Below are 27,710 nucleotides of genomic sequence, written 5' to 3' on the forward strand. Positions count from 1 at the left end.
GCGTCTAACTTCCTAAACGGCATGCAATTATGTAAGTAAGGCTACCACCAGAAACAAAAAGGCATGGATGAAATAATACAGGCAAAAGTATCAAAGTATGGCCTTGGGCAAAAGCCATAGGCAAATATTGATATTGAATATATTGGCAAATATTGAATATGCTACAGCTAAAAAAATGATCGTTTTTTCTTTGTTTCCTGGTTGGCTAAAACTTCACGTCTGTACGGTCGCCTCGGTACGGCAGTACCGAGGCAGTACCGGAGGTACCGAGAGCAGGCGAGTGGACTGGCGACCCAACCATACTTCACGGCAGTAAGCTTGGCAGTACGGTCGTCGGTCGCCTCGGTACCTACTTCGCGCAACAGGACAACACATGTTCATCGTTCATCCAGAGAGCCCAGCAATGCCCAGAGGCGTACATTTTATCTGTTTACTTTGAAGCAGCTTTGCAATGTGTCTACTGTCTGGTCTACCTACTCTTTTTGAAGGTTTAATTGTTACCTACGGCCAAGCCTACGGCTACATACTTGCCAGCTTATTTCAGCTTCTTCTAGTTTCTACTCTGCTCTGAGAAAGTAAGCGTTTCTGGGGCGTTCACGTAACTATGTAGTTACCTGCTATTCTTGATACCTAACTCATATCACGGATTCCCGCATTCGCTTTTGTTTGAACTTTCATCGAAATGCCTCGTTCATTCATCCGAGCCCCCCGTTACTTCTTCTTCTTCTTCTTCTTCTTCTTCTTCGTGGATTTATAGGGCGCGTAGCCGTCAGGCTCAAGCGTCCAACCCTCGTTACTTCACCAACTTCATTTATCCAAAGCATTCTTCGATCATTAATTTCCAATGATAATTAATTTCATCATGTTCTCTGTGGGAGCCTTGGTATATGGTGCCGAAACGATTAATGTCAAACTATGAGCACAATTGAATTCGCCTGTATTTGGTCACATAATATCAGATCCAACACATTTCAACACGACAAAATGGGCATTCAGGGTCTATGAACTATCTAAACACATGAACAGTCTCAACACCTTCCGCTAATCCCGCACGCATTGACGGTTCGCTCTCATTCTGATAATGGGAAAAGCCGCGAAGCAAAATTCGTCAGAAGACGTACACCCAGGCGAGATCTACTGTGCTCATCTGCTTCCTCACAGAGAGAAGGGTAAAGCGTTCCACCACGACATACACACACACATAAACACTTGTTCGCTCGTCGACAGGTTGCCTGCGGTGAGGCCAATCTCCGAACGATCACTGGCTAAAGCTCTGTGTCACCGAACTAGCTATCTCACACACCAAAAGCAAATCCTGGCATTCCGTCTTTGATGACAAAATTCAAATAATATAGTCCATCACGAATCGACTAAGACAGTCAGAGCAAAGTCCAGAGACTACACAGCATAGCACACCACTGAATTATACACACGCATGTCTCACAAATGCTACATTCTCTGAAATAAATTACTAGGTACACGAGCTACTCGCTAAAACGCGTGTGAAGAGCGCGACGTGCTCACACCAGTATGATACAGTGGCGGTCCCTGTGGTCGGTCGCGAGGCGCCGCTCGCCCCTGGAAGTTCGGCGCCCGGACACCGGGGACAGCCTCCGTTTTGTACAGGCCGCCGAGCGGCGGCGAATGGGAGGCGCGCCCGCGCGGTCTCGAGCGGCGCGCCACCTGGCGGCGCGCCGAGAAACCACCGCGGGGGCGCCACCGTCGCGATCTGTGTGCAGCCGCGCCCGGCCCGCCGCGCTGGTGATATGTGCTCCCGTGTCGGGGTCGGCCGGCGCTCGGCCGCCCCTCACAGCCTCGAGTGGCGCCGTGCGGCGGCCCCGGCTACCGGCGCGCCCGGCTCTTGCCCTGCTCGTCTCGCAGCAGCTCCTGGTACATGGGCGACTGCAGGAACCGGGGGAAGATGTCGCTCTCCATCAGGTGCTGCACGCGCCGCTGCGCCGCGTCGAACAGGTGAGCGTCGGGCGCGCTCAGACCGCTCTGGATCGCCGTCCGTGTGGCAGAGTCCACGTTTATCTGAGGGAGACAGAGGTAGGCTGTGTTAGATAGGTTGGCAGCACCAGATTTGGCTGAGGGGGAACGTAATAACCGTCATCAAACGGCTATCACTGCAGCTTATGAACATTATCTGAGAACGGGATGCGGAACCAGACAGTGAATAGCATCTCCGCATAATTTCTCCCCTCCGCTACGTGACTGAAATTCGACGATGACTGTCACTCTAACGCAGCGATATCGAGCTCGCTGGGGCGATATCGCTCGGGAGAGGAGGTGGGAGGAATTCGGGCGAAACTCGGCCCATCTGTCTGGCCTCTGATCCCGAGTCGGAAGAGACGCCCGGCGCGCGGGGCCGCGCCGGGCGTATCGCCTTATTTGGATGATTTATGCGCGCCGGTATACCATTGAGGCGGGGGCCGACTCGGGCGGTCGGAGCTGAATCGCTCTGATGATGACGTTATCCTTGACTACAGCGCCGCTTGCATCAGGTAGACGTACGTACAAGGTCCCATGAGACCACCGGCGGCTATTCATGACAGCTTATGACAATGGACGGCCACTAATGTTGCCGGCGTACAATCGGTTCACCCCGTTCTCAGTACCCTTTGGAACTATTGTGAGGGCGTCTGTTAGGAGGAACCGCAGCGGCAGAGGGCGGCATGCCAAAGCGCTCTCACCTCTCGGGGGGCTTGCGTGACGAGGAATTCATTGTAGATCTGCAGAGCTTTGGCAGCCATCTTCGAGTGTCTGGTCTTCTTGAAGTCCTCGACAGCCAACCAGAACTCGAGATTTTCATCGGCAAATTCCTGTGACAGGAACGCTCTGAATAGGGCAACCCCATCTGAAAGAGAGGCGTGCACGTTAGTTCACATACTCATAAATTCAGCTCTGTCAACATTGACAAACACATTCACGTTCGGCGGCCGCTATGGCTGGCAGGTATGACGTCAAATGCCCATTTCAGCAGGGCGTGAAGCGCTTGGCGCCGCCTGCTATTCGCTGCCGCCATTGACAGTCGAACTGCCGCCGGCGGCCGCGCCGTGCAGAGACGATGGGCGATAACCCGAGTTAGCTGGAAACCGAGCCCGCTACGGAGAACCGGCGCCGCTCCCCCGAACGGGGCAGTGTGTACAGTACGACAGAAGGCCGATACGTATGCATGACTGAGAGGCTCCCGGCCACCCGGCCCGATACCAGCACAGATTTCACCAGTCGGCGCTGTCGGCGCACCGGAAACCGTGCCCTTGCTCTGGACCGACCGGCATCACTCTCCACCGATCCGCCGAATACTAATGAGGCTTCCGGTATTATAATCCACATCTACCCTCTCAAGCATTCTATCTCCCTCAAAAATACCAGCCCCACCCATCGCTATTCATCACGCTGGAGTCGAGGTCGGTACTCACATTTAGAGTTGACCAGGTTGACGAAGGAGGCAGCCCACTGCTGGGCCTGCGCCCGGTCCGGCCGGACCGAAATGCTGTTATCACTGCGGCGCCTCCGGAGAAAACCCAGCCTCTGCCGGCAGTGTCGCACCGCACTGCGAACGGAGAGAAGCGTACGGTCAGATAGGGCGAACGGTGACAGAGACAGAGTGGCACGCGCCGTGAGATAGAGCGGACAGAGACAGAGTGGTGCGCACGGTCAGATAGAGCGCCGATACGGGCTGACACGGACAGGCGGAGGACGAGGCAGAGACCGGTGCCAGATCGGTGGAAGGCAGAGGAGAGTAGGTAGATCGGAGATACGGAGAGTATGGCGAAGAGGTGAGGGTTTTGCGCGGCACAGCACAACGTGACACACGACACAGCACGAAACTCACTGCACGGCACCACATGGGAGAGCACAAACTAAATAAATCGATATAGCTCGACACACGCCGCATTTGGCACAGCACGACAAAAAGCCCTCCGCCCCAGTAACAGCGCGCACCACAGCTGGTCTCCCGCTGCAGGCGGGGGAGGAGGGCGCACTCGCCGCGGCCGTCCTCCAACTGAGCTCCGGCCGCGCCCACCCACCTCCACCCGCGTCGGCCAGCGTCTGACGCACGCGGCGGCCTCCGAGCCAGCTCTGTGTCGCTATCGCGCGCTGCCGGCGGCGTCGGCTCGGCGTGACGGCCGCGCTCTGCCAGCCGAGCGGTGCCGACCGCTCCCCGCTCCCTGCCGAGCGCCGCCGGCACGCCCCGCCGCCACCGGAGCCGTGTGCCGCTCCGCCGCCCGAGCTAACGCGACACAGGTGGCAATCCTGTGAGAACGGCGCCGAATGGCCGACCCGAATCGCACGGCGCAGCGCCGTGGGTGCCGCTGCCGGCGCTGCCGACGGGCTTTCACTGCGCGCTGCAACGCCGCATTGACAGAAAATCGAGGGCGCGGCTGGCAATGGTTGCTGACGTGGGCGGAGCGGGCGGAGCTCGCCGGCCCCGTCGACGTGCAAGGCTGACGCTGCCCAGCGACGATATATGGAGGGTACGGCCCACTCGTGAGAAGTCGGCACATAAACCAGCCTAAACCGTGGCTGAGGTCGATCGCAGTCGTTGCCATTCAAGGGCGCGCGGCCCAGCCAGGTGCATAGCCAAATGCCAGTGATAAGCGTTAGTGGCGGTAATTGAAATCGTGCTGTGAACAGTGATCAGAGGCACTGGGCCGCCAGCATCGTGCATGATAAATGATGTGATCGTTTGAAAGACGTGCCAAGTTTCGATGATAGAGCACGTTACCCACCCAGTTGATAGTTCTCGTGCAGTGGGACGGTATAATCAAACTATATTAACGATCATCACGAGTTCTTATTAAGCGTTCCTCGGCAAAGCTAATGAGGAACGTTGCGTGCTTGAACTAACCTTTTATCATCTCGAGTTACGGAGTGCACTTCTCAAAGAGGTCGAGCCGTCTATTTCCGAATTTTCCGTATACCGGTGCCGGCAAAGGATATTGGGCGGCAGCCTAATGTGTACCGATGTGGTACAACGGGATCCAATAGCGCTAATGAAGAAGGCCTGCCCTCTGACCGTGTCCGGGAGGACAGTGGCAGCGCGGTGGAGAGGAGTCCATCTGATGGCCGTTTTCCGGAACTCCACATAATCACAGACTCCCTGTCACCGACGAAAGTGCTCGGACCAACCCGCGCTACCGCTGTGCCGCCGTGATAGCCGGCCGGCCGCCGTGCCACCGCGGCGCCGCCGCCGCTCGCTGCAGCCGTCCCGCCGCCGCACCGCCGTCACCCCGTCCAGACTCAGGATGAGTTGTGAGGCATTGTGCAGGGCGGGGCCGCGAGCAGACGCGGCCGGCGGTCGGTACGCGTGCCGCCGACGCTGCCGAGCCGCAGCAGCGCCGCGGCCGCCACCGAGACCGAGATATAAATTAAAGACACGTCGTTTTAAGGCACGTAGGCCGCCAAGCTGGCGCCTTCAGCCACCTCCCCGCTGCAGTGCAAGTTCGCACTCGTTTTGCACACGTCTTAAGCATTGCGTATAAAATGTGGGTCACGTACGACCCCGGCAGAGTCTCACTTCGACCGTCGCGCTGTGCGCACGGACTGATCTGCCCCGCTCGACGCCTCGCCCGGCTGAGCGGGGACAGAGTACAGAAGCACGCGCGCAGACCGACTCTCCTGCGCGCAGCCACGCCCGGCGGGGCAGTGTCAGTGCTTCAGATTGTACAGCGAAAGTGAATTGTGCTCCGTGTCTGCGTGTTTCATCTACCGGTTTTCTTCACAACTGCTTCCGCTTCTTGCTTCGCGTATACTTCAATAAATCCTCTACGGGAAATCTTCACGTCTATCTACTACTGAAAATCGCCGAATATCAAAAACCCAGGAGCTCACATAGCAGGCGGGCGGGCTACGAATGTCGCACAAACTCACCGAATAAAATACAGTCCACATCCAACCAGAAAAGAACTCCGAACGACAGTTTGTCGGCGACATTCGCTGGTCCTCCGGGCCGGATCCTGAGCTATGGCAAGTGGAGAAGCAAGCCCGTCTCTAGAGCGAATGGGTGAAAGTGACAAAGAAGAAACCGCTGACATGGAAGAAGTACCAGCTGAACCAGCCGCTGCAGGTCAAGGACAAGCTGCAGTGACAACAGTCCAAGAGGAACCACGAGAAGGCCAATGCTCCAACGGGGAGTGGCGGCACCTCAGACAGGTGAGAGGTCGTCATCGGGCGGCTCTCACAAGGATTTTCCGGCGCGCTGAAGCTCTCGTGACAGATAGAGCCTCACGCGTCCAGTTTGGAAATATCCGCAGAGAAATGGACAGCGCTTTCCAAGCGTTGATGGCCGTTCACGAATGTATCTCTGGATACACGCAGAGTGAGGAAGAAAAAGAAAATGAGGCTCAGTACTTAAGCGAAGTTCGGACGGAGAAAGAGAGAATCGAGGAGAAAATCGAGACTTTCATGACAAGCACCACAGACGAACTACAGCTGACCTCTACGAGACAGACTGACTTCAGCGAGGATGGAGGAGGGCAACCTGAAGACGGCATGGGACGCTCAGTGTCACGCATGACCCGTAGCGTCGCTCGCCGAGCAAGGTCACAGGTCAGTGGCAGCTCGGCGGCCTCTCATGCATCAGCTGAAGCCAGGATATCATCCAAACTGAAGGAATTGCGCGTGCGCCAGCTGGAGCGAGAAAGGACACTAAGGAAGCAAGAGGAAGAACTGCAATTCGAGAGAGACCTTCAGAAAGCCAGAGATGAAGCTGAAGCCGCCCGACTGGAGGCGGACCTGAGGGAAGAAATGGAAGACGAGCTCAATGCAGACAGGCGAGACGATTTTGTGGATGAAAATCTGGGAGAACCAATCACCGAGAAAAGCGTTTCTCAAAGGCCGAACTGCTCCAGATCACAACTTCGTTTCTCCGAGCCAGTCTCCATTACGCCCAGAGAACCTCTAGAACCTCTAACCGAAATCAGAGAAGAACCTCCGCAACTAGAACCTCCACGAATGGCACCCAGTCCCGGTATGTCCACAAGCCAGACATCATGGATAGATCAGCTGCGACCGACAGCTGCACCACGTCCGGCTCCTACGACATCCGCGTTCACTAAGAGCATTCCCCGTCTCCAGCTGCCGACCTTCTCAGGCAAGCCGTCTGAGTGGCCGCGCTGGATCGGACTGTTCCGAGCGCTCGTGCACGACCAGCCATCGCTCAGCGACGCCGAAAGAATGGCTCATCTGCAGGCGTCAGTGATGGGACAAGCGCAAGAAGCCATCGCTGGCATGTTATTTGACGGCAACCTCTACCAACAAGCCCTCAAAACTCTACAAGATCGTTTCGGCCGAAGCACGGATGTGATTAAGGTACATCTCGAGAAAGTGTTCTCGGCTGAACCTCCTCAGAACAGTGTTCGATCGTTGGAGTACTTCCATTCCGCCCTGCACTGCGCGGTCACGCTCATGCAGGCCCAAGGATATGAGGCGGACCTGTACAGCACAGAGAATCTCCGAAGAACGGTGGTCAAACTTCCAGAATATCTACGGCGTGAATGGGGTAAACATGTGCTCGAACTCCATCCAAGACATCCATCACTCATCGACCTGGACGTTTGGCTGCTGAAGCAGGTCCAAATTGCATCGCTCTGCCAAACCGCTGAAACGCCGAGTGACAGGCGGGGGAGAACCAGAGACCAGACGACCAAGCGAGCAGCGCATGCTACCGCAACTTCGTCACCAGCCTCTCCATCAACGGCACAGAAACCAGGTGGGAATGCGTCATGTCCGAAGTGCGGTGGCGAACACAGACTGCACCAGTGCCGTGAGTTCAAGAATCTGGACGTCGAAAAAAGAGTCGAACTGATATTCGACAAGAGACTCTGCCTCTGGTGTCTGCAAAGGGGACATCTCGCCAGAGAATGTCACAACACCAGGCCCTGTGGTGTAAATGGGTGCCAGAGACGCCATAATCAGCTGATACATGGCAGCACCAAACGAACCGCTCCTCCCACCGACCGCACGGGAGCCGCAGCCAGTCGGCCTGCCAATGAAAGAAGTCCAACGGCAGAAGGAGAAGAGGTACATGTAGTGGCTGCATCTACCTCCATCGGAAAGACAGGCGGAACTCTTCTACAAATCGTTCCAGTTCGAATTCATGGAAAGAAGGCAGGAACTCACCGTGACACCTAGGCTCTTCTCGATTCAGGGTCTGAATCTTCCTTCTGCAGTGAAGCTGTGCTGAACCAACTGGGAATCACAGGACAAGACGAACAGCTGTGTCTTCAGACAGTGGAAGGAACTGGAAAACCTCAAGCATCAACTAGAGTGAAGCTAGAGCTGAGCTCTGTGGCCCCTGGGGAAACTCGAAGAATCATCGTGCCTGAGGCGTGGTCTGTTCCATCTCTCGACATCTCCATGCCGAACGTTTGCAAGAAGCAGCGAGAGAAGTGGCGTCACATCAAGGACTTGGACATTCCTCAGTGCTCCCATGGACAGGTGGAACTGTTGCTCGGAGCTAACGTCAGCGAAGCAGTCATCCAGCAAGAGGTCCGGGTGGGTCAACCAGGCCAACCGATAGCTGTACGTACTGCTTTTGGTTGGATCCTGACTGGCGCTGTGTCCGACCTGCACCCTGGAAAACATGGACGAACTAGAAGAGCGATGTTCATCCAGAAAGGCTCCGCTGCTGACGAGGAACTGGACAACATGCTGAAGGACTGGTGGACAACTGAATCCTTCGGAGCCAAGTATGAAAGGTCAGTGTCACAGTCGAAAGAAGACCGTCGAGCGCAAGAGCTTCTAGAGTCAACAACCACCAAGTTAACCGGCAACCGCTACGAGACTGGCCTCCTCTGGAAGACTGACGACGACACGCCGTTTCCAGACAGCAAGGTGATGGCTACAAAGAGACTACACGGCACCGAGAGGCGTCTGGTAAACGATCAAGAGAAAGCAGCAGCTTACCAGGCCACGATCGATGCATATGTAAAAAAGGGCCACGCCAGAAAGCTGTCCAGGGAGGAGGCACAGCTCCGGCTACCCAGACGCTGGTTCCTACCACACCATGCCGTGACTAATCCCAATAAGCCCGGCCGCTTCAGGATAGTCTTCGATGCGGCAGCCAGATCGTACGGAACATCGCTGAATGACAAGCTCCTGACCGGACCAGACCTGCTGAAGAACCTCACCGGCGTCCTGCTCCGTTTCCGAGAAGAAAAAGTCGGCATGGTGGCAGACATCCAAGAAATGTACCACCAGGTCCGTGTCATCGAGAATGACCGACCTGCGCTCAGCTTCCTGTGGCGCGACCTGGATCAAACTAGAGAACCAGACATCTACGAGATGCAGGTGACCATCTTCGGCGCCAAATCGTCTCCAGCGTCTGCCAACTACGTCCTCCAAAGAACAGTCGCGGACCATGGAGAAGACTGCGGGCTGCCTAAGAAGGCCGTGGAAACTGTGAAGAACAGTTTCTACATGGACGACTTCTTACGATCAGAAGAACATGAAGATGATGCGTTGAAGACGACGAAGCAGGTGACAGAGACACTCTCCCGAGGCGGCTTCCATCTATCCAAGTGGGTAAGCAGCTCGCGGCGCGTCCTGGAGAGCATTCCCCGAGAGAAGCGCGCCCAGCCGGAACTAGACCTCACAGAAGCGGAGCTGCCCACACAAGGTGCCTTGGGGGTGGTCTGGGATGCTGAAAAGGACAGTCTGAGCTTCAGATTCCGCGACTCAAGCGTCCCGATGACAAAGCGGGGAGTCCTCCAAAGGACTGCGTCGATCTTCGATCCTCTGGGGATCGCCGCGCCCTTCGTCATCAGAGCCAAAATGTTCATGCAGCAGCTCTGGACCAAGCAACTGGACTGGGACGACGAGCTGGATCGTGAGGAGCAGAAAGAATGGGAAGAATGGCTCCAAGAACTGCCAGCACTGAGAAACATCAGTGTCCCACGCTGCCTCCGTCCAACATCAAGTGACACAATAGCGCGTGAGCTTCATGTCTTCTGCGACGCATCAGAGGGAGCGTTCGGAGCAGTCGCTTATCTCCGTACGACCTCACCAGACAATACGCATCACTGCTCGTTCATCATGAGCAAGACACGAGTTGCACCGCTGAAGAGACTGTCGATCGTCAGACTGGAGCTGCAGGCAGCAGTGCTCGCAGTGCGCCTGGTGGACGCGCTCCAAAAGGAGATACCGGATCAAGTCAAGAAGGTCACCTACTGGAGCGACAGCCGGGTCGTCCTGCAGTACATCAGCAACGAGAGCAGACGATTCCATACATTCGTCTCAAACAGAGTGGCAGAAATCCACGACCTGTCAGACAAAGGTCAGTGGCGTCACTGCCCAGGACGACTCAACCCAGCCGATCTGTGCTCCAGGGGTGAGACAGTGAAGGAGCTCGCCGACAAGCCTCTCTGGCTATCCGGCCCAGACTTCCTCCGAGGCGACGAAGAAGGGTGGCCAGAGCAGCTTCACGTTCAGAAGCTGGCTGAAGAAGACGTAGAAGTGAAAGTTGGAGCCTTCGCCACAGTCACGGCGAGGGATCCAAAGGCAGCACTGCCGACACCGAGCAAATTCTCGTCTTGGACAAAATACAAGCGCACGGTGGCCTGGATCTTGCGCTTCCTCCGCAACTCGAAGCTGAAAGGCGAGCAGAAGCGACAGCGAAACTTAGACCCACTGACCGTGTCAGAGCTCCATGACGCGGAGAAGACCATCCTCCAGATGGTGCAGGCGGAGGCGTACAGGACCGAGCTGCACCAGTTACAGGCGGGTCAGCAGCTCAACAAGAAGAGCGGCATCGCCGACCTGTCACCAATTCTGGACGCTGATGGCATCTTACGAGTCGGGGGGCGACTAGGAAATGCCCCACTGGACGAAGACGCTCGTCATCCCATTCTACTCCCAGCAGGTTCTGATGTGGCGAGGATGGTCATCTACGAAACGCACCGTCAGCTCATGCACGCCGGCGCAGAACACACCCTGAACGAAGTTCGCCAGAAATTCTGGATTCCGAGGGGTCGTTCGCAGGTAAAACGAGTCCTTATCGACTGCGCCATCTGTCGCAAGAGAAGGGCGAGACCTCAGCCTCCAAGAATGGCCGATCTTCCCGCTGACCGGTTTAACACCTCCCATCCGTTCAGCTTCGTGGGGATCGACTATTTCGGGCCGCTAACAGTCAGGCGGTTCCGCAAGACGGAAAAAAGGTACGGCCTGCTGGTGACGTGTCTGGCCACGCGAGCCATTCATCTGGAAGTGTCCAACAGCCTGGATACTGACAGCTTCCTGATGGCCTTCCGACGGTTCGTGGCACGCCGAGGTCGTCCAAAGAAGGTTTTCTCCGACAACGGAACAAACCTGAAAAGCGGGGAACGTGAACTCCGAGAGGCACTAACACAGTGGAACCAGCAGAAGATCTCTGACGAGCTGAGCCAGCAGCAGATCGAATGGTGTTTCAACCCACCAGCCGCGAGCCACATGGGCGGCATATGGGAAAGAATGATCGGCGCAGTCAAGAGAGCGCTATCGGTCGTGCTCGGCAGCGAGGTGACAACTGACGAGGTGCTGTCAACTGTCTTCTGCGAAATAGAGAGCATGATCAACAGTAGACCGCTGACACACGTCACAGACGATGTGAGAGACCTGACAGCTCTCACACCGAACCATTATCTCTTGGGGAGGGGAAGCCGTTGTCTTCCCCCTGGAGTCTTCAGCAGCCAGGATCTGCACTCCAAAAAAAAGATGGAGGTACGTTCAAGCACTGACGGACCATCTCTGGCGAAGATGGAAAAAGGAGTACCTCCATACCCTGATCCACAGGAAAAAATGGCAAGCTGACCAACGGAACCTAGCAGTCGGCGACGTGGTGCTGCTAGCAGAATCTGACACGCCCCGAGGTCACTGGCCGCTGGCACGCGTGCTGCAAGTGTTCCCGGGGCCTGACGGCCGAGTCCGCGCCGTACAGCTCAAGAAGGCAGCAGGTGGTACGTATACCCGGCCTGCCACGAAGGTGGCGCTTCTGGAACTTGCCCCGTCGCCTCCTCAGCCATCTCATTAGCCGACCGAACGCAAACAAGAAATGATGCTGGCTGGCTGTGGACTGTCGAGCCCACGCCCCCGAACGAGCTGAAGTAAGAAAGACTGTTGTGCGCGTACGTGCCTACCGACGCACTCACTCTTCATCTGTATTTTGCATTGCCTGAACCTGAACTTCATAACTCGCGCATGTGGCCGTTTGTGCTTTGTAGTTTATTCGATTTAGGCGTGTAAATCGTACTTGTTTGTACATCTTTGTCGGTGATCGTGTCATTTTGTGTTCTCCCTGTGGTCAAACACGGGGGTGGAGTGATGTCACCGACGAAAGTGCTCGGACCAACCCGCGCTACCGCTGTGCCGCCGTGATAGCCGGCCGGCCGCCGTGCCACCGCGGCGCCGCCGCCGCTCGCTGCAGCCGTCCCGCCGCCGCACCGCCGTCACCCCGTCCAGACTCAGGATGAGTTGTGAGGCATTGTGCAGGGCGGGGCCGCGAGCAGACGCGGCCGGCGGTCGGTACGCGTGCCGCCGACGCTGCCGAGCCGCAGCAGCGCCGCGGCCGCCACCGAGACCGAGATATAAATTAAAGACACGTCGTTTTAAGGCACGTAGGCCGCCAAGCTGGCGCCTTCAGCCACCTCCCCGCTGCAGTGCAAGTTCGCACTCGTTTTGCACACGTCTTAAGCATTGCGTATAAAATGTGGGTCACGTACGACCCCGGCAGAGTCTCACTTCGACCGTCGCGCTGTGCGCACGGACTGATCTGCCCCGCTCGACGCCTCGCCCGGCTGAGCGGGGACAGAGTACAGAAGCACGCGCGCAGACCGACTCTCCTGCGCGCAGCCACGCCCGGCGGGGCAGTGTCAGTGCTTCAGATTGTACAGCGAAAGTGAATTGTGCTCCGTGTCTGCGTGTTTCATCTACCGGTTTTCTTCACAACTGCTTCCGCTTCTTGCTTCGCGTATACTTCAATAAATCCTCTACGGGAAATCTTCACGTCTATCTACTACTGAAAATCGCCGAATATCAAAAACCCAGGAGCTCACATAGCAGGCGGGCGGGCTACGAATGTCGCACAAACTCACCGAATAAAATACAGTCCACATCCAACCAGAAAAGAACTCCGAACGACAGTTTGTCGGCGACACTCCCCGTACCGGCTGCTCCGGGGCCGGCCGGCGGCACTGCACGGGCGCCCTGCGGGCTGCCGTCTACCACGGCCGCCTGATTACGTCAGGTGTTATTGGTCGGCGGCCGCGCGTCTGGTCCGCTACGACAGCCGGCGACCGTCTCCCTCCCTCTCCCTCCCGGATATAGCAGAGGGGGAGTGCGTGTCGCCCCCTCCCCTTCGCCCGCCCCCTCTTTCCGACACAGTGGCACAGAGTGTCACGAATGTCATTTAATGTCACCGCCGTAGGCACCAGCTAGTACCGGCTGCCAAAGGGCAGGTGACGCATACAGAAAACGAGGAACACCGGGGGCTTATTGAAAGGGAAACCCACCGCGGAAAGGTTTCAGCCTTGCAAAGAGATACTGCATCGCACTGGCGTGCCAGGTGTGGGACAGTTGACGGGAAGATGACTGTTACATGAAACAGTCACGCTTCTGGGTGACACATACCCAGCCAAATTTACCAGGAAAGTGTGATTAAACTGTGTCAGACACCTAAAAATTGCTGCGTAAGACGCGCGCGCGAATTAGTCCCGAGTTCTACCGGACCGGATGTCTGTATGTTAACCCGCGCCCTGCTGGGGGTCCTGGATTTCCACGCCCTGCTGGGGGGGGGGGGTGTTTGAACACCCCCCCCCTTCTAACTCGGCTCCTGGGCCACGTAGCGATACGCGGAAGGCGGCGTTCGAAAGAGCGTAAAAAATAATGACGAAATCACTTCGGTCAATTTTTTGGTCAGGTCAAAGGTCAGGTCACCAGAGGTCATTGAAGGCAAAATTTCGCCGATTTCCAGGTCGAATGTCGAAAATTTCCAAGAAGCCAACGCATAACTCGGGAACCAATAGAGCTACAGCGCCGCGGAAAAGTGCATTCGATAGCCCTATTAACGCCCTTTCTGAGCAATTCTCTCAGATTTGACCTAACGTCAACGGTTTTGCCTGCAGGGGGCAAAAACTGCAAAAATAGCCGATTTTTTCGAAAACAGTTTTTCTGCAATAACTTTTGACCCAAGCCTTGTACGAGCTTACTTTCACCGGCATCGTGTTCCTCTCGTCAAGACGCATCGAATGAACTATAACTTGACCTTGAAAGGTCAACTTGAAAATTTGACCTCAGGTCAAGGTCATGACCTGACCGGGAAGGGTCATGTTGCATATCAGTCGATCCGTATCGTCGAGCTGAACACATATAAGGCATTTTCATCGCTCTAGCATGCCTCTATCAAAAGTTATTTGCGAAAAACTGTTAGATACCATTCGTGACCTAAGATGACCTCAGGGCATAAACAAGGGTCACGGACACCATTTTCATGTTCAGTGTGTCTAAACCACTTGTAATTCGGTGTTTGGGAGTCTTTATAATGTCTTTGGTCCAAAAGAGACGCATTTCATTTTTCTCCCATTGACTTATAATGGGGAGGTCGCAAAATTGACCTGACCTTAGGTCATCGATATCAAAATTCTGAGATATACATTTTGTACATGCTATTGCTCTTAGCAATCGCTGAAAGTTTCAAAGCGATCGGTCACTCGGTGTAGCTATGACAGACATTGAAACTTTTTATGAGGTGAGGTCACTTCAAGTGACCTGGTGACCTGACCTTGAATGACCTTGGTCTGAAATTTTGACAACATGTGTAGAATTGATGAGTGATAAGGTGTACCAAAAACGGCGGCGCGGAGCGCCGCCGTTTTTGAGATATTCGCGAAAAACCACAAGGGGGGGTGTTCAAACACCCCCCCCCCCCAGCAGGGCGCGGGTTAATCACCCAGAGGTGCTTAGGCGTATGACGCGCGCGTGGCGAACTGCGCCGTTCGCCCTCGGGGCTCAGTGCGTAATGCACGCGGTCACCCACATGTGGGATCTCCGCCCCCGCTGACTGATTGCAAATCGCAATGACCGGATGTCGCTAGGAAATCCCTGCGTGGGACTGAATGGGCGGTAGTGGCGCTCCCCGACGTCCGAGGTCAGTGTTGGACATTCTCGCCGCCCGACCTGAGGGGGCCAGGTCAGGTCAAGGTCGGGGCACCGGACGCCGCCTCGCGCCACGCGCTCCCAGGTCCGGGATCGCCGGATGCTCGGGCAGGAAGCACGGTCTGCTAGCGTGCAACAGCCGGAGAGGACGTGCGCCTCGGCGGCGACTTCCCACATCCTCCGCACCGTCTTCTCATATCCTCCGCGGCGGCTGACCCCATCCGGACCGGCGACACCAGAGGAAACCGCCACTGACGCACGAGCTGCACCAGTACGAGGAACAGAATCCGGCCGGCGCCGCAGACTGTTGACGCACCCGCTGGCCGTCCCACAGGGCAGACGCGACGGGGCGGAAAGTCCGAGAAGATCCCAGCCGGCTTGTTTCCGATTGGCATTATTGGTCATCGGAGCGTCGTATAATCAGCAAACATCGCCGCTACAGCTAATGAGATCGCCGTTAGTATGATATTGACAGTGAACAAAGCGATGCCCTGTCATTATTAAATTGGGGAAACATGCGCCATGCTCTAGTTAATGACGTCAGTAGTACTTTCTCTACATGTTAATTAATGTCACCCCTCACCCGTACACTGGGGAATATCCACGCACCGTTTCCTCATGAAGTGTCTCCACATAGGTATGACGTTTCGATGTGCTTGAAAGCACTTGACATGGATGGTTTGCCTGTGGTTTTGCCGTAATGTTTGAGGATTTCCGAACAGATAGCTCCATATTGAAGTGGAGAGCACTTCAACGTCATCAGTTCGCGATCAAGTGTCCCCGATTACCCAAGTGAGGTCACTCGTGCGCCCACGGGTAGGGAGGGGCGGGAGGGGAGAAGTCCGTATATGACTAGGTCTCGCTGGTAATCAGGCGTTACAAATCAGATAAGGTATGTAACTTATCAGCACTTACTAAGGAATCTGAGCTTTCGTGATCGTATTGAGAGAAAGTGTGTAGCCGGAACGGAAGTGAAGCAATAACCGGATACTGAAGCTCGGAGTGAGGAGAGTTCTTTCGCACAGTTCATACAGAAACGTTTGAGACTGTTTAGTAATGTTTACGTTTTAAATTTTTCTGTTTCGAAAGAGTGGGCGCAGCGAGTACATGCCAAACGAAAAGACGTTAAAAGGCACATGAACAGTATCAAATAAAAGGCATTAAGGTAAACTAAATAAGCAATGACCGGCATAACATAAGTTTAGGTACATGGAAAGCTTCGATGCGCAATGGACTAAAGTTAAATAAGCTAAATGTGTCACCTGCACTTAGACGCAAAATATAAATTGTAATAAAATCATGTGCGTGATAAGAAGTCCGGACGAGGGATTCACAGCACATTTGCATATACGCTACGGCGCGTAACAGCACCTTCATAGCATCGTTTCCCATACTGATACCACCAGGAAAACATTTCACATCACAGCGTAATTCCCAAGGCAACAGCACAATCATTCACAGCATGCACGAGCGACTCAGCCTTGCATTTACCACCCAAAATAGCCAGTCGGCAATCATTTCCTGCCGGGGAGTATGCATGCGGCCGTAAGTGCACATCGACAGTCGTGGGCCGTACTGATATTACTTCGAGCGGCCATCAGATCCAACACCGGTGTCGGAGCGGAGTCCCGTCCATCACGTTCCACCCACCGCGGCCCACGCTGCACTCCGAGACCATCAGTCACCTACGGCCGACACGGAGCCAAGGCCGGCTCCGCATCCACAGAGACCCGACCCAGTCCACGGAGACGGCCGGGCTCCCGACGACCGGACTGGCGCCGAGCCGTCTCCGCCAGACTGAGTCAGCTCGGGCCGACCGCCCACACCCCACCGACTCCCGACCCGCCGAGGTCCCAGTTACTCACGGTGCGCTCATCAGCCAGGCTGGCACGTGGTATCCAGAGGCGAAGTGGATGTGGGACACAGCCGCCTTCCCCATCACTCCCGCTGGGCACTGTACCGCCGCCGTCTTGGAGCTCTTGGTCTCGACTCCTTCCCCAAGATCGCGCACGCCCGCACCGTCCGCGCTCTCGACTCAGACTGCGGCCGGCGGCGGCTCGAGCGGCGGGCTCGCCGACCCGTAAGTACCCTGTCGCCGACCGGCCAGCCGGCCGGGGGTTGGGGGGCGGAGGAGGGGCCGACCGGTCGGCTATCTCTGATGTCACACGCGCCGCCCCGCCAGCCGCTTCCGAGGACGGCGCCGGCCTCAGAGCCGCAGCCGCAGCCGCAGCGCGGGCCGTGCAGAACTGGACCGGCGCGGCACTGACGGGCCTGTTTTGGGCCATCTCGGCGGTCCGATCTGTTGCAGCGGTGGGCGCCGCTGTGAGAGCGGTGCCGAGAGCGGTGCTCGTCAGATACCTGGCGAGGGGCGCGAGTCGCGACTAACGGAGGACGGCGCCCAGATAGCGGGCCAGTTGCAGGGACGCCGGTTACCTGGTACTCGATATCGCAGTAGGGCTTGGTGCGACTCTAACGGCGCGCAGAGATGAACTCGGCCACAGAGATGGCGCCAGATGTACGTGGGAATGACAATTACACCCGTGAGAGGCAATCAACGAGGGCTATTACAGCTGGAAATAGGTGCAGACTTGCAACACGCGCAGCGCGGTGCTTCTGTTTGACCAGGATGCGTGCCACTCGCGTGATCAGTGTTCCCGTGAACCTCGATGCTCCCGGAGCTGGATAGGGCCACCGTTATCACCTGAACACGGCTTGGCTGCGTGAACGGTGCAATATTGAACGGAACGGGAACGGTGAACGGTGCTAACGCCGTCACCTGAACACAACCTGACTGTGTAAACGGTGTAATAATGGACCGTGTCACCACACCCGTTGGAGAGGCAGCATAAGCGCCAGACCGACTCCGACTATTCACGTGGTCAATTGATTTAGCATGTCCTGCCATCCATCTGCTGCCATGGTTGTGAGTGGGTTCGGTTTTGGCACTATTGAATGTCTAATGTCCAGCTTGTTCGTATCCCAGCTGGCATCTCAGAGGCATGCCTCGCCAATAAGGGTTTCTTATGTGGGGTTTCTTCCGTGGGAGTTCCTTCCGTGTTAATGGCAGCGGCTTGCGACATTGGTAGTTGGTACGTTTTCTGTGAATGGAAGGGCGTTGGCGGCTCGATAGAATATGTGCATTGCATCAGCGCTGCGGCTTCGGAAAGTCGCTGGCTTGCCCCATCGACATCGTTGGTTGACACTTGATAGTGCACTCCCGAGGGCGAACATCCGACGTGCAATGTCAAACGGAAATGGAGGGCTGAAGTGTCTTGGGCCTGTCGATTTATATTTTCCATGGACACTTTTCGCATTCTAGGGAAGTTGCAAAGTTGATTTAATAAGTAACTAATAACGTCAATGGACAAGGCTTCTTGGGCATTTAACAATTGTCGTTTCATAATCGCGTAATAAAACAGAAATTCCTACAACCGTTAACACAAACGCCTATCATTTAACCGTACACAAATCGCTTGGTCATGTCCATGGCTACTCAGCTGCCGTTTATTTGCAAAAGTTAGCGAAAAAATGTGATCTAATCGCTAGCCGAGAAGTGCAGAGTTCAAGGGAGACAGTCCATTTCTCACCGTGTCGCCTCACGACAACACCCTGAGTCTCACGGCAGTGCACCGAGGTGAAATGTTTACCGTGTGACCTTTGCGCATTTACCGGCGGGATAAGAGCGTGTGAAGGCAAGGTCGTAAACTACTAGGTGTTAGAGAATATCAAAATTTCACAGTTGACGATTTAAAATAGGAATGTATTAAATTCCACAAGGCCAAGTCGCCTTTATTAATAAAAATAAATTACGCAAAAGGGATAAATAGCAACAAAGAGGAAAGCCTTGCCGAAACATCCGATTTAGTCCGACGGGAGGAGCGGTCATTACTGCAATTTGCGTCATTCGAACAAGCAATCAACTCGACAGATGGACCTGTGACAGGGCCTTTTTATAGGTAAGTGTGACGGGAAAACCGAGCAATCAGGCGCTTACAATAGACCGCGCCCCTTTCCCCTCGATGAAAGTTGAATGAGTGGTAGGTGTTCCATGGGGAAACCGCTTGAGAAGCGAGGAGCATCATGTCGTCCGGCCGGTGACGCGGATCCCGGCCCCGTGTCTAATGTGGAGCATTTCCGTGCGGTCAGAGCAGCTCCTTGTCCGGCAGGCCAACCGGCGGACTGGCCTCGTCATGACAGACGGGTCCCGCCAGACTGATCTTGGGAGACTGGTCCCGGCAGACTGGTCTTGTCCCGGTGGGCTGGTCTCGTCATGGTAGCTTGGTCCCGTCTCTGCAGATTGGTCCCCGCAGACTGTATTCCCGGTGGATTGGACTGGTCCCGCCAGACTGTCTGGTCTCTTAAGATTGTCTGGTCCCGTCTCTGCAGATTGGTCGCAGCAGACTAAATCTCGGCTGACGGGTCTATGTCCGTGTCAGTAGCCACCCACGGACCGCTCACAGAGCCATCAGCCGACCACCGCAGTGGTCACCGACTGCAGCCGTTCCCACGCGGCCGAGACACCGGCGAAGACAGCCCCGCAGTTACGAAATAACAGGAAAGACAGCGGCCGAGCAAATACCCGACCAGTCCCGCGCATTTACTGCCTGACGTGCAACATTGACCTTCAAATGCGGGACATAGTAACTGTTCATCAACTTCGCGAGAACAGTTGACAGTTATATGAAACTGTTAGACTGGAAAGGACAGTTGCGATTGTACTGCATCCGGTGGAGTTCGGGGTTCCGCGACATTGCACCCTCCTGGAACGAGACTCCGCGGAGGAAGTGAGCTTTGTTCGGACAGTCCACTGTTGTCAATGTGGCCTACATTCGTATCCGCATGTCGGTGGTGAGCAACCGCTCAAAGTAGGTCAAACGGCTCCATGGCTGGTGGATGTCAAAGACATGGGGAGAAGGGAAACCCGCTGGACAACTCAGACAAATATGTGTTAGACTTCATGTAAACGTCGTATTAGTCATCAGCATGTTCGTTCATCTCACCTCGACCCTCATTCAAGCCTCTCTTCAATTGGATGTGGTTTGAACACCTGCCAGTGACCAAGACAACCCATCATAAGAGGCCAATCTTACGCAACTGCGCTCGTCAATGGCGTTCAGTTCTGAGCCGTCCAATGCAATGCGATGCCCCGATTTGCAGTTCCAGCACTCATGGCAGCCCTCATTGCTCTCCTGTCTGCATCTTGTGCAGGTGAATCAATTGCCCGTCCCACAACTGGACTTGGGCGAGTCACCAAGGCCAATTGCAGACCGTTCTGTCCCGCGCGCGGACACAGCTGGGAGAAGGGCCCGGCGGCGCCGAGTCACCGGCGCGGTCGGTTATTCACACGAAGGTAACGGGTTCCGGCAGCGGCGCCGGCTCGAGGTTTCCGGAGGAAGTGGTAGGTGCTTGTACCGTCAGAGAGTGGATAAGATGTCAGGGCAGGGGCGGAACGGAAATGGCTAATGGCGTCAGTTGGCGGACGTTGTCGTCACGCGTACCTGTGTGACAATGGCGACAAGGCGGATTATCCGTTCAATGGCCGCGTTGGTCGCGGTGTGGGTAAGACCGGAGATGAAGCATTCCGATGAGTGGGCACTTTGAATGTTCGCTTTCAACTTTCAAGTGGTCATTATGTGGTTCGGGAAAAAGAATGACCGTTTACCCGGGACAGATGACAAATATAAGCTCACTAATACGCCGGAAAGGTATACGTTCTTGTTCTGATGACGAATTGCTAACTCTTCGTGATGGCTTTTGAAGAGCCACTGACAGTATTGATCGAGTTGCGCGTCGTCATGCGCGGCACTGCCGTGGCACGACAACTCCCTCAAAGCCGGATGTAATATCCAAACCCCTTGCTAAGCCCGGAACCTGTTCCGTCAATATGACGTCATTGGCAAACATCTCTACTGACATTACATCAATGCTGCCATCGTCATCATTCCAGCGAAACTGCTTAGCGAAATTCAAACGCTGTCGTCTGAGCTCTTCGGCGTAAGAAACTTACGGACTCGAGCTGTGCAAATATGTACATACCGGGAGACATTGTTGAGAGAGGAGATCTGAGATCTTTCGGAGGCGTCTGATCCGGACTTTTAATAGCACATCTCCAGAGCTTTGTTGTTCGATGATTCCGCTGAATTTAATCAAGCCCGGTGGATCGGACAAAAACAGGTTTTAATCATTCATGCGTTGCTTGAGTACCTAACACATGTTACGTCAAACATTTGCCAGCTATATGTGTAGGAATTATGTACTTCCCTTATAACTGATAGAACGCTTTGCAGATAGTATGTAGATAGGAAATTTAGGGGCATTTTAGTTTAAAAACTGTCGGACAGCTTTCTTTGGGTTTTTAGACACTTGTCAGCCCTTAACTGATTGTCACCCCATTTCCAACAAGCTGGCAGATGCAGCGCTTGCCGCGATCGTCAGAAGGCCGCACCCGTTCGCACCCATTCCGACACAGTCGTAGCGGTACTGCACGGCCTTCCGCCGTATAGGATTATCCTGTCCACTTCACGTGCGTCAGTATTGTTGTGCTGTGGGATTAGAAGGGATCACACATTAACACCTAGAAGGATTTTGAAAAATAGCTCCATGTACCCCACTTTCCGTGCGTCACAACTGCCCGCATTTTTTCAATCCGCAATGGAAAATGCGCGTCATCGGAACGGATAATCTTCTGCCGCGCTCGGGCGCGACACGGAACACGGACGGATTGCTCGCATTGGGAACACCGCGAGGAGGCTTCACCGAAAGCAAAATAGCTGGCTGCGATGATAGCTAGTGAAAGCCACAGCTGGAAACGGCCGATTCCGCGGAAGAAAACAAAGGAGCGGTCGGGTAACAAAGACGCCAGAATGAGCCAACAAGGCACGCGGATATGTGGTCGACGTTTCAGCGCCGCGGTAAAACCGGCCTGAGCGGGGAACGATGTGCGAAATGACGCACAGCCCCGGTATTTCTGTATTTTACTTTTACTAAACGGCCAGTCATTTGCTTATATAACATGCTTGTTATGGATGAACAGACTATTTCAGCTGTCCGCTCCGTTATTCATTCTATTGTAAGGATTGTATGGGTTAACATTTTGTAAGTTGACCCCTGCACTCTGAAAAATAACCAGATTGTGCTCTTTTTATGGTAAAAAGAGTACCGACCCAAATTTGGCACGCGTCAGGCCTCGAGTGTTTTTAAATGTCCTCCCACATTTGACGTCACGCCCATCAGTTACACTCACGTCACCACACCGCCACATCACTCACTTACAGACGTCAGTCAGAGGCCGGGAGTGACACGTCTCACGTCATCAACAGCACCCGCACTCAGAAACAGAAAAGCCCATTAGGTTGTCTCGGAGACACCTGGCACGTCTTTGCAAAGAGCCACCCTTTATTAGACAATTTTGTTTTTTATTTGGGCTTCAATTAAACCACCAACATTTTTATCTCTTTGGAGATAATGCGTTGGAGACCATACGCTGGTGTACATTGGTCTCTTTGGACAGGGGCGTCGCCGACGGGGGGGTCGGGGGGGTCGTGACCCCCCCACTCTTGAAAACTGGGGGTGTCGACCCCCCCCCACTTTTTGCGATGCTGAGTATGCTTTTTTAGCTTTTATGTCAGTGAAGCAGGCGTCAGCAACACCAACAAATACATCAGATTCAAAATCGTTTCAAGAGCTCCCTAAAGCCAATTAGCCAATTACCTAAAGGTCAATTAGCTGTGGGCGGGGAACACCAGCACAACAATGTTTTTAAGTAGCCCCCATCCTAGTACCTTTTTATCCCTCAAAGGATTGGACGCGCCAAAACTGCCCCGAGCGTTCGTCTGATCGTTAAAAAAAAAAAATGGTCGCAGTCGATTCGTCGGATCAGTACCTAACTACAAAACTACAAACTAGCCTCAGCCCCATGGCTACCGTCACAACTAGCTGTACAGTGCACATGTAGGGGAAAGGGAGTCAGATGCTTTTTCATAACGTGCTTTTAATTGATAGGGTAGTTTTTGGAGCTGATTTTGAACTTAGCGCCCATCTGAACATTTAAGAAGTACATAGTTGTGTTGCTTATTCATATAACATGCTAGGAAGCAATCGGTGGTGGTCATCCACTATTACTGGTCGATCTGACCTGACCTGATCTACCCCAAATGCATGGAGTCATCATCTTCGTTCAAAACTAAGATAACATTCGTAATCAGAACCTCGAAAAACCATCACAACTTACATTCGTTAAGTTCTAGCAGGTCCCGAGTTTCTCTACTTATTGGCGATGACCTGAGTCCTGAGATGACCCGAAAACTTGTAAATGGGTATCATCGGCTTTCTCTCGTCACGGGCAGTATGCTCTTTTTTCCGCAAACCTGTAGATCGATCAGGGGTCGAAAGCATGCCTCAGCGTTAGTTTAGTATACGTTATACGTTAGCGACTGGGAAACCACCAATAGAAGGGCTACAGTGAAGCAGAAAACTATTCGATAGCTCTTTTAACGCTCTTTCCCTAGCTTCGCGTTAGATTTCATCTCAGGTCTATGTTTGGCCCATAAGAAGGCAAACAGCTAACTGGACAGATTCTGCCGAAACATCTGCTTTGCAATAACTTTCGATTCCGTGAATTTGTATGGTATGTACATATGTTGTCTTGTCACCACCGTCTTGATCTCTTTGAGACGCGTCACATGAGTTAAAATTTGACCATTCAGAATTAACATTAAAACGACCTCAGGTCAACGTTATGTCCTGATCGAAAAAGGACCTCCTGCTGCATATGAATGGATCCGTGTTGTTGAGCTGAACAGTGAACACCTTCCAGGTGCTTTCATCGCTCTACCGCGTCTTCGTCAAAAGTTGTAGAAAAAAATGCTGGTGGCCATCGATGGACATTTCCACTAATGACCTTTCGAGTCATCACTCGCCATAAGTTGCACCCTGTCCTTGCAATGATGAGCTGATTTGTCATGGCTCCATAGATATTTAGCGTTTCTGACGAACTTTTTCAAAGCAGGAGGCATTCGTGCTTTTTCTAATTTCTCATTATTTTCTAATGATGAGGTCACGTATTTGACCTGCCTTCAGATCATAGATGTAAATCCTCAGTTAGAATCATGAATTGCTGACACGTATAACCCCATACATTAGGTACCTATACAGTGTACCAAATTTCGAAGTTATGGGAGAAAAGCTACAAGAATGGCGAGAGGGAAAGTTTTTATAGAGGTATACCGTATAACTGAACTTGACATGGCGACCTGACCTTAAGTGACCAGTGATAATTTTTACGCAAGTGATGTAGGTAGGTATACTTACCTAATAGGTTATACCAAATTTGGCGGCGCTGCGCGCCGAATTGTTACACACGCACACACACACATACGCACGCACAAAACTGGGAAGTGTGGCAAAAAAAACACCCCTACCCATCGGGTGAAGACTAGAAACCCGACCCCCCCACTCAAAAATCCGTGGCGACGCCCCTGTCTTTGGAGACCATACGTTGGTATTCATGGGAAAAGTCGCGGCGCCCCCGGAATCGAACCAGCAATCTTACGATTGACAATTCGCAACTCTACCCATTGAGCTACCGAGTTACAGACAGCATTCTGTACCAGCGTCGGCGGCGGCTGACAGGCTGTCGTAACGACTTCGGTCGTGTTTTTTTTTTTAGAGATTGGCAGCGTTTGTGGTGACGTTGGCCAAGTGTGGATGATGTGCAGCGATAGAGTGGATGTTTGTTCACCTTTGATGGCATTTTGCCGTTCAAATGCGTTCAAATGCGCAGTTGTTGGGAAATCTCCTGGACGGGGGATCGCTAGCAAGAATTTCTTTTGATGTGCAGCGCGCGGATCGAATCTGCAGACCGTCAAGACATTCGTTCATGGAGACACCTGGGGGGTCTTCTGGACAACGGCACGGTCTTAAAAACTTCCAATGTTATCTCAAAGAAGGTCGCTGTATCGATGTTGAGATTGATTAAGATAGTCGGCATACTAAACCTTGGCTTTCTGGAAATTTCGGCATCTAATGTCTCCGTGTCAGAGCATTTACCGAAAATTGAGACTGGCCGGATACCTCGGAGTAAACCAATCATCGAATGTTCTAAAAACTGTTTCTGAGTGCGGTATGACGGCACCCTCAGCGGGGTCTCCGCCAACTTACATGCGGTGTCGAAGCGCGTCCAGTTTGCTGTGCACCCGTGTCCACATATCCAGCTTCTCGTCACCGTCCACCACAGCCTCTCTCGGCTCGCTGCCGGAGCTGTCCACGGACCGTCCCCGCCGCGTGCGCGTCCACCACTGATTGCATCCCGTCCGTCCGGCCGGCTTCTCCGGCTCACACCTGAGGCGCAGCGTCGGCGGCGGCGCGGCGTCGAGCGGTCCGACCGGCCGGCCAACACCCCTCCCTCCGCGGGTCCACGGCGCATCGACGGCGCTAATGGGACGGCACCTCACCAGCTCCTGGCCGGCCGAAAATAGACACAGCGCCGGACACACGTGTCAGCCGAGAGAGGCTCCTTGACCGTCAGCGTCACACACTGCAGGAACTGCGTGGGAACGTTAATGGAAACCTACCGAAAGGGCTCACTGTGCGCTATACGGGATCCCGACGGGAGCCGCATGACGCGGAGCACGCTGAAAGGGAAGGGACTCAGAGACGATAGCAGCACTCGCCACTCAGCCGGACGACAGGGCGTTTCCGCAAAGGTCGGCCCGGAATACAACCCGGATCGCGGCGGAGTGCTGCCCATTGGGTTTATCACCGATTCATATTTATTTATGTAGATTGTGCCATGTGAAATCGCCGGTGGGCACGAGCCGACTGATGTGGATCCGGCTGGACTAGTGGCGACCAATATAAGAACACCATATGGCGATAAATAAGGTATAAGGACGCCATATGAACGCCTAAAGCAAAAAAAAAAAAAAATGTTACGCATTTTCAAATATCGTGGCTATGTTATAAACGTAACTTATAGATATCTCGCTTCTTCTTTAGAGCCCAAATAAAGTTTATTTCACCTGAAATATCTTGCCTTTGCGTTAAGTCATATCAGTACCATTCTACTTGGTGGCTACATGCTTTGTTACAAGTCGCCTAGGAGAACCAGAGCTGAAGGATGTTTTATGTGACATAGCTAATGCAGGAAGGCAAATTTAAAAGCAAATGCACGCCGTATGACCATTCCTTCTAAAGATCTCGCCAATCAAGTAATAATGTACATTCGAATGTCCGATGTGAAAACTTGCTTGAAATATCTTTCCAAAGGCTTGCGAGCGCCAAGGGATACCTATTTACTAATGTGGAAACGATGAAGCCGGAAAATTCAGACAGCAATAACAATAAACCTTATAGAAAGAGCTCATCAGTACGCCACGTGTCAGTCAGCTATTTAAATGGTGTTCAGCGAGCGCGTCGCTCCAAGTGACATTTAGCGCCGCGGGCGCTGCACTGTGGGCGCTCCGAGAAGGTCAGGCGCCGTCGCCCCGGGCGGTTATTGCCCTGACCCGGAGCCGGGCGTGACGGCCGGCAGCCCAACGTCAGAATTCCTGACCAGCCAGACGTGCGCTTTGTGATGCAGAAACTAATGTTCGCTGGCAATAGAACATTCATCAAAACGCCATCAGTATCTGAAACGGAACTCTCTTTTAAAGTCAGTGGCTGATGTTTCTACAGTGGCGATGCGGATTTTATTAGGCCGGTGGTCGGTGGATACCAGAAGCGATAAACTTTTCACGCAGCAGTCGTTCACTAGCCGTCTGTGAGGTCTGTGCCGTCGTAAAAGAGCCAGCGCGGTGTAGCCAGGAAGTTCAGTGAACCACAGGCACCAGTTCATCTGAATGAACGTCAGTGGGAAGGCCACCGCGGGGATATGATGTGCCGATAGCACCGGCACAACATGGGGGCACCGGCATAGTCCGATCGCCAGTCGGGGAAGTTTACCACGACTCTGAAACGTGGGCCTTCCTAGGCTTTCATATTAATTTATTAAGCATTTCCGAATCGGCCGTTAGTATGTAATTTGTACATGTACAGCTGCTGAATATGTAATGGTCATGGCGCGGATGCATGGCTACGACTAGAATAGCATTCAGACCGTATATACTTTTGTGGCTGGTAGGCTGTGTGTGACCGATGTGGCTGGTCACAGCTGGTCGGCCTACCAAAACCGAGGGCCCACAATGGTCCGTTATGGCTGCGGATCGTGGCTGTGGAGCCTTTCCACAGCCTAACCCAACCACCCTTAGAGTGGCCCCTCGCGGAGACAGGCTAAGGAGGACACTCTGAAGGACGGCTACGATCACAGACTGATGCACTGGGACTTGTGTCGTGCTTGTACCGTGTTGACATGCTGTAGTGACGCGAACTGATAAGTGCAGCGGCATCAGTGGCATTGCCTGCCGCCTGACGATAGCGGTCATTTGCACACTGTAGCAACTACCAGCAAACTTGGACAGCATGTCGAATTCCCGCACGGTATGACACCTCACAGTACGGGACGGTGCGGTACGATACAGCACAGCACGACACCAATAGTGGCGCACAAATGAGCCGCATGCATTCATCGTCAGTTATTAATC

At 53.9% G+C, this 27,710-nt stretch overlaps 1 protein-coding gene across 3 annotated transcripts; it reads right to left on the reverse strand.

Moving 5' to 3' along the window:
- Positions 1-921: 921 nt before the first annotated feature.
- On the reverse strand, positions 922-25,455 carry LOC122371051 (regulator of G-protein signaling 8-like). Of its 3 annotated transcripts, none has more exons than XM_043347123.1 (4): positions 25,291-25,455; positions 3,423-3,556; positions 2,694-2,857; positions 922-2,034 (listed from the first exon to the last, which is right to left on the reverse strand). In XM_043347123.1, the coding sequence occupies exons 1-4, from the start codon at positions 25,335-25,337 to the stop codon at positions 1,843-1,845; spliced, it is 537 nt and encodes a 178-aa protein (XP_043203058.1). In that variant the 5' UTR covers positions 25,338-25,455; the 3' UTR covers positions 922-1,842. The 3 variants fall into 3 exon arrangements, with proteins under 3 accessions (XP_043203058.1, XP_043203057.1, XP_043203056.1); XM_043347122.1 differs by lacking the exon at positions 25,291-25,455 and adding an exon at positions 16,998-17,702; XM_043347121.1 differs by lacking the exon at positions 25,291-25,455 and adding an exon at positions 5,878-6,056.
- Positions 25,456-27,710: the final 2,255 nt, after the last annotated feature.

This window comes from Amphibalanus amphitrite, unplaced genomic scaffold (assembly GCF_019059575.1).
Source record: "Amphibalanus amphitrite isolate SeventyFive unplaced genomic scaffold, NRLGWU_Aamphi_draft 001198F_arrow, whole genome shotgun sequence".
Classification (NCBI taxonomy): domain Eukaryota; kingdom Metazoa; phylum Arthropoda; class Thecostraca; order Balanomorpha; family Balanidae; genus Amphibalanus; species Amphibalanus amphitrite.

Coding starts and splice junctions, on each gene's coding strand:
- LOC122371051 (XM_043347121.1), bottom strand. CDS start 6,041: ATGTCAGCGGTTTCTTCTTTGTCACTTTCACCCATTCGCTCTAGAGAC. Junction 2,858..3,422: donor CAACCTGGTCAACTCTAAAT/GTGAGTACCGAC, acceptor CCTCTCTTTCAG/ATGGGGTTGCCCTATTCAGA. Junction 2,035..2,693: donor TCACGCAAGCCCCCCGAGAG/GTGAGAGCGCTT, acceptor TGTCTCCCTCAG/ATAAACGTGGACTCTGCCAC.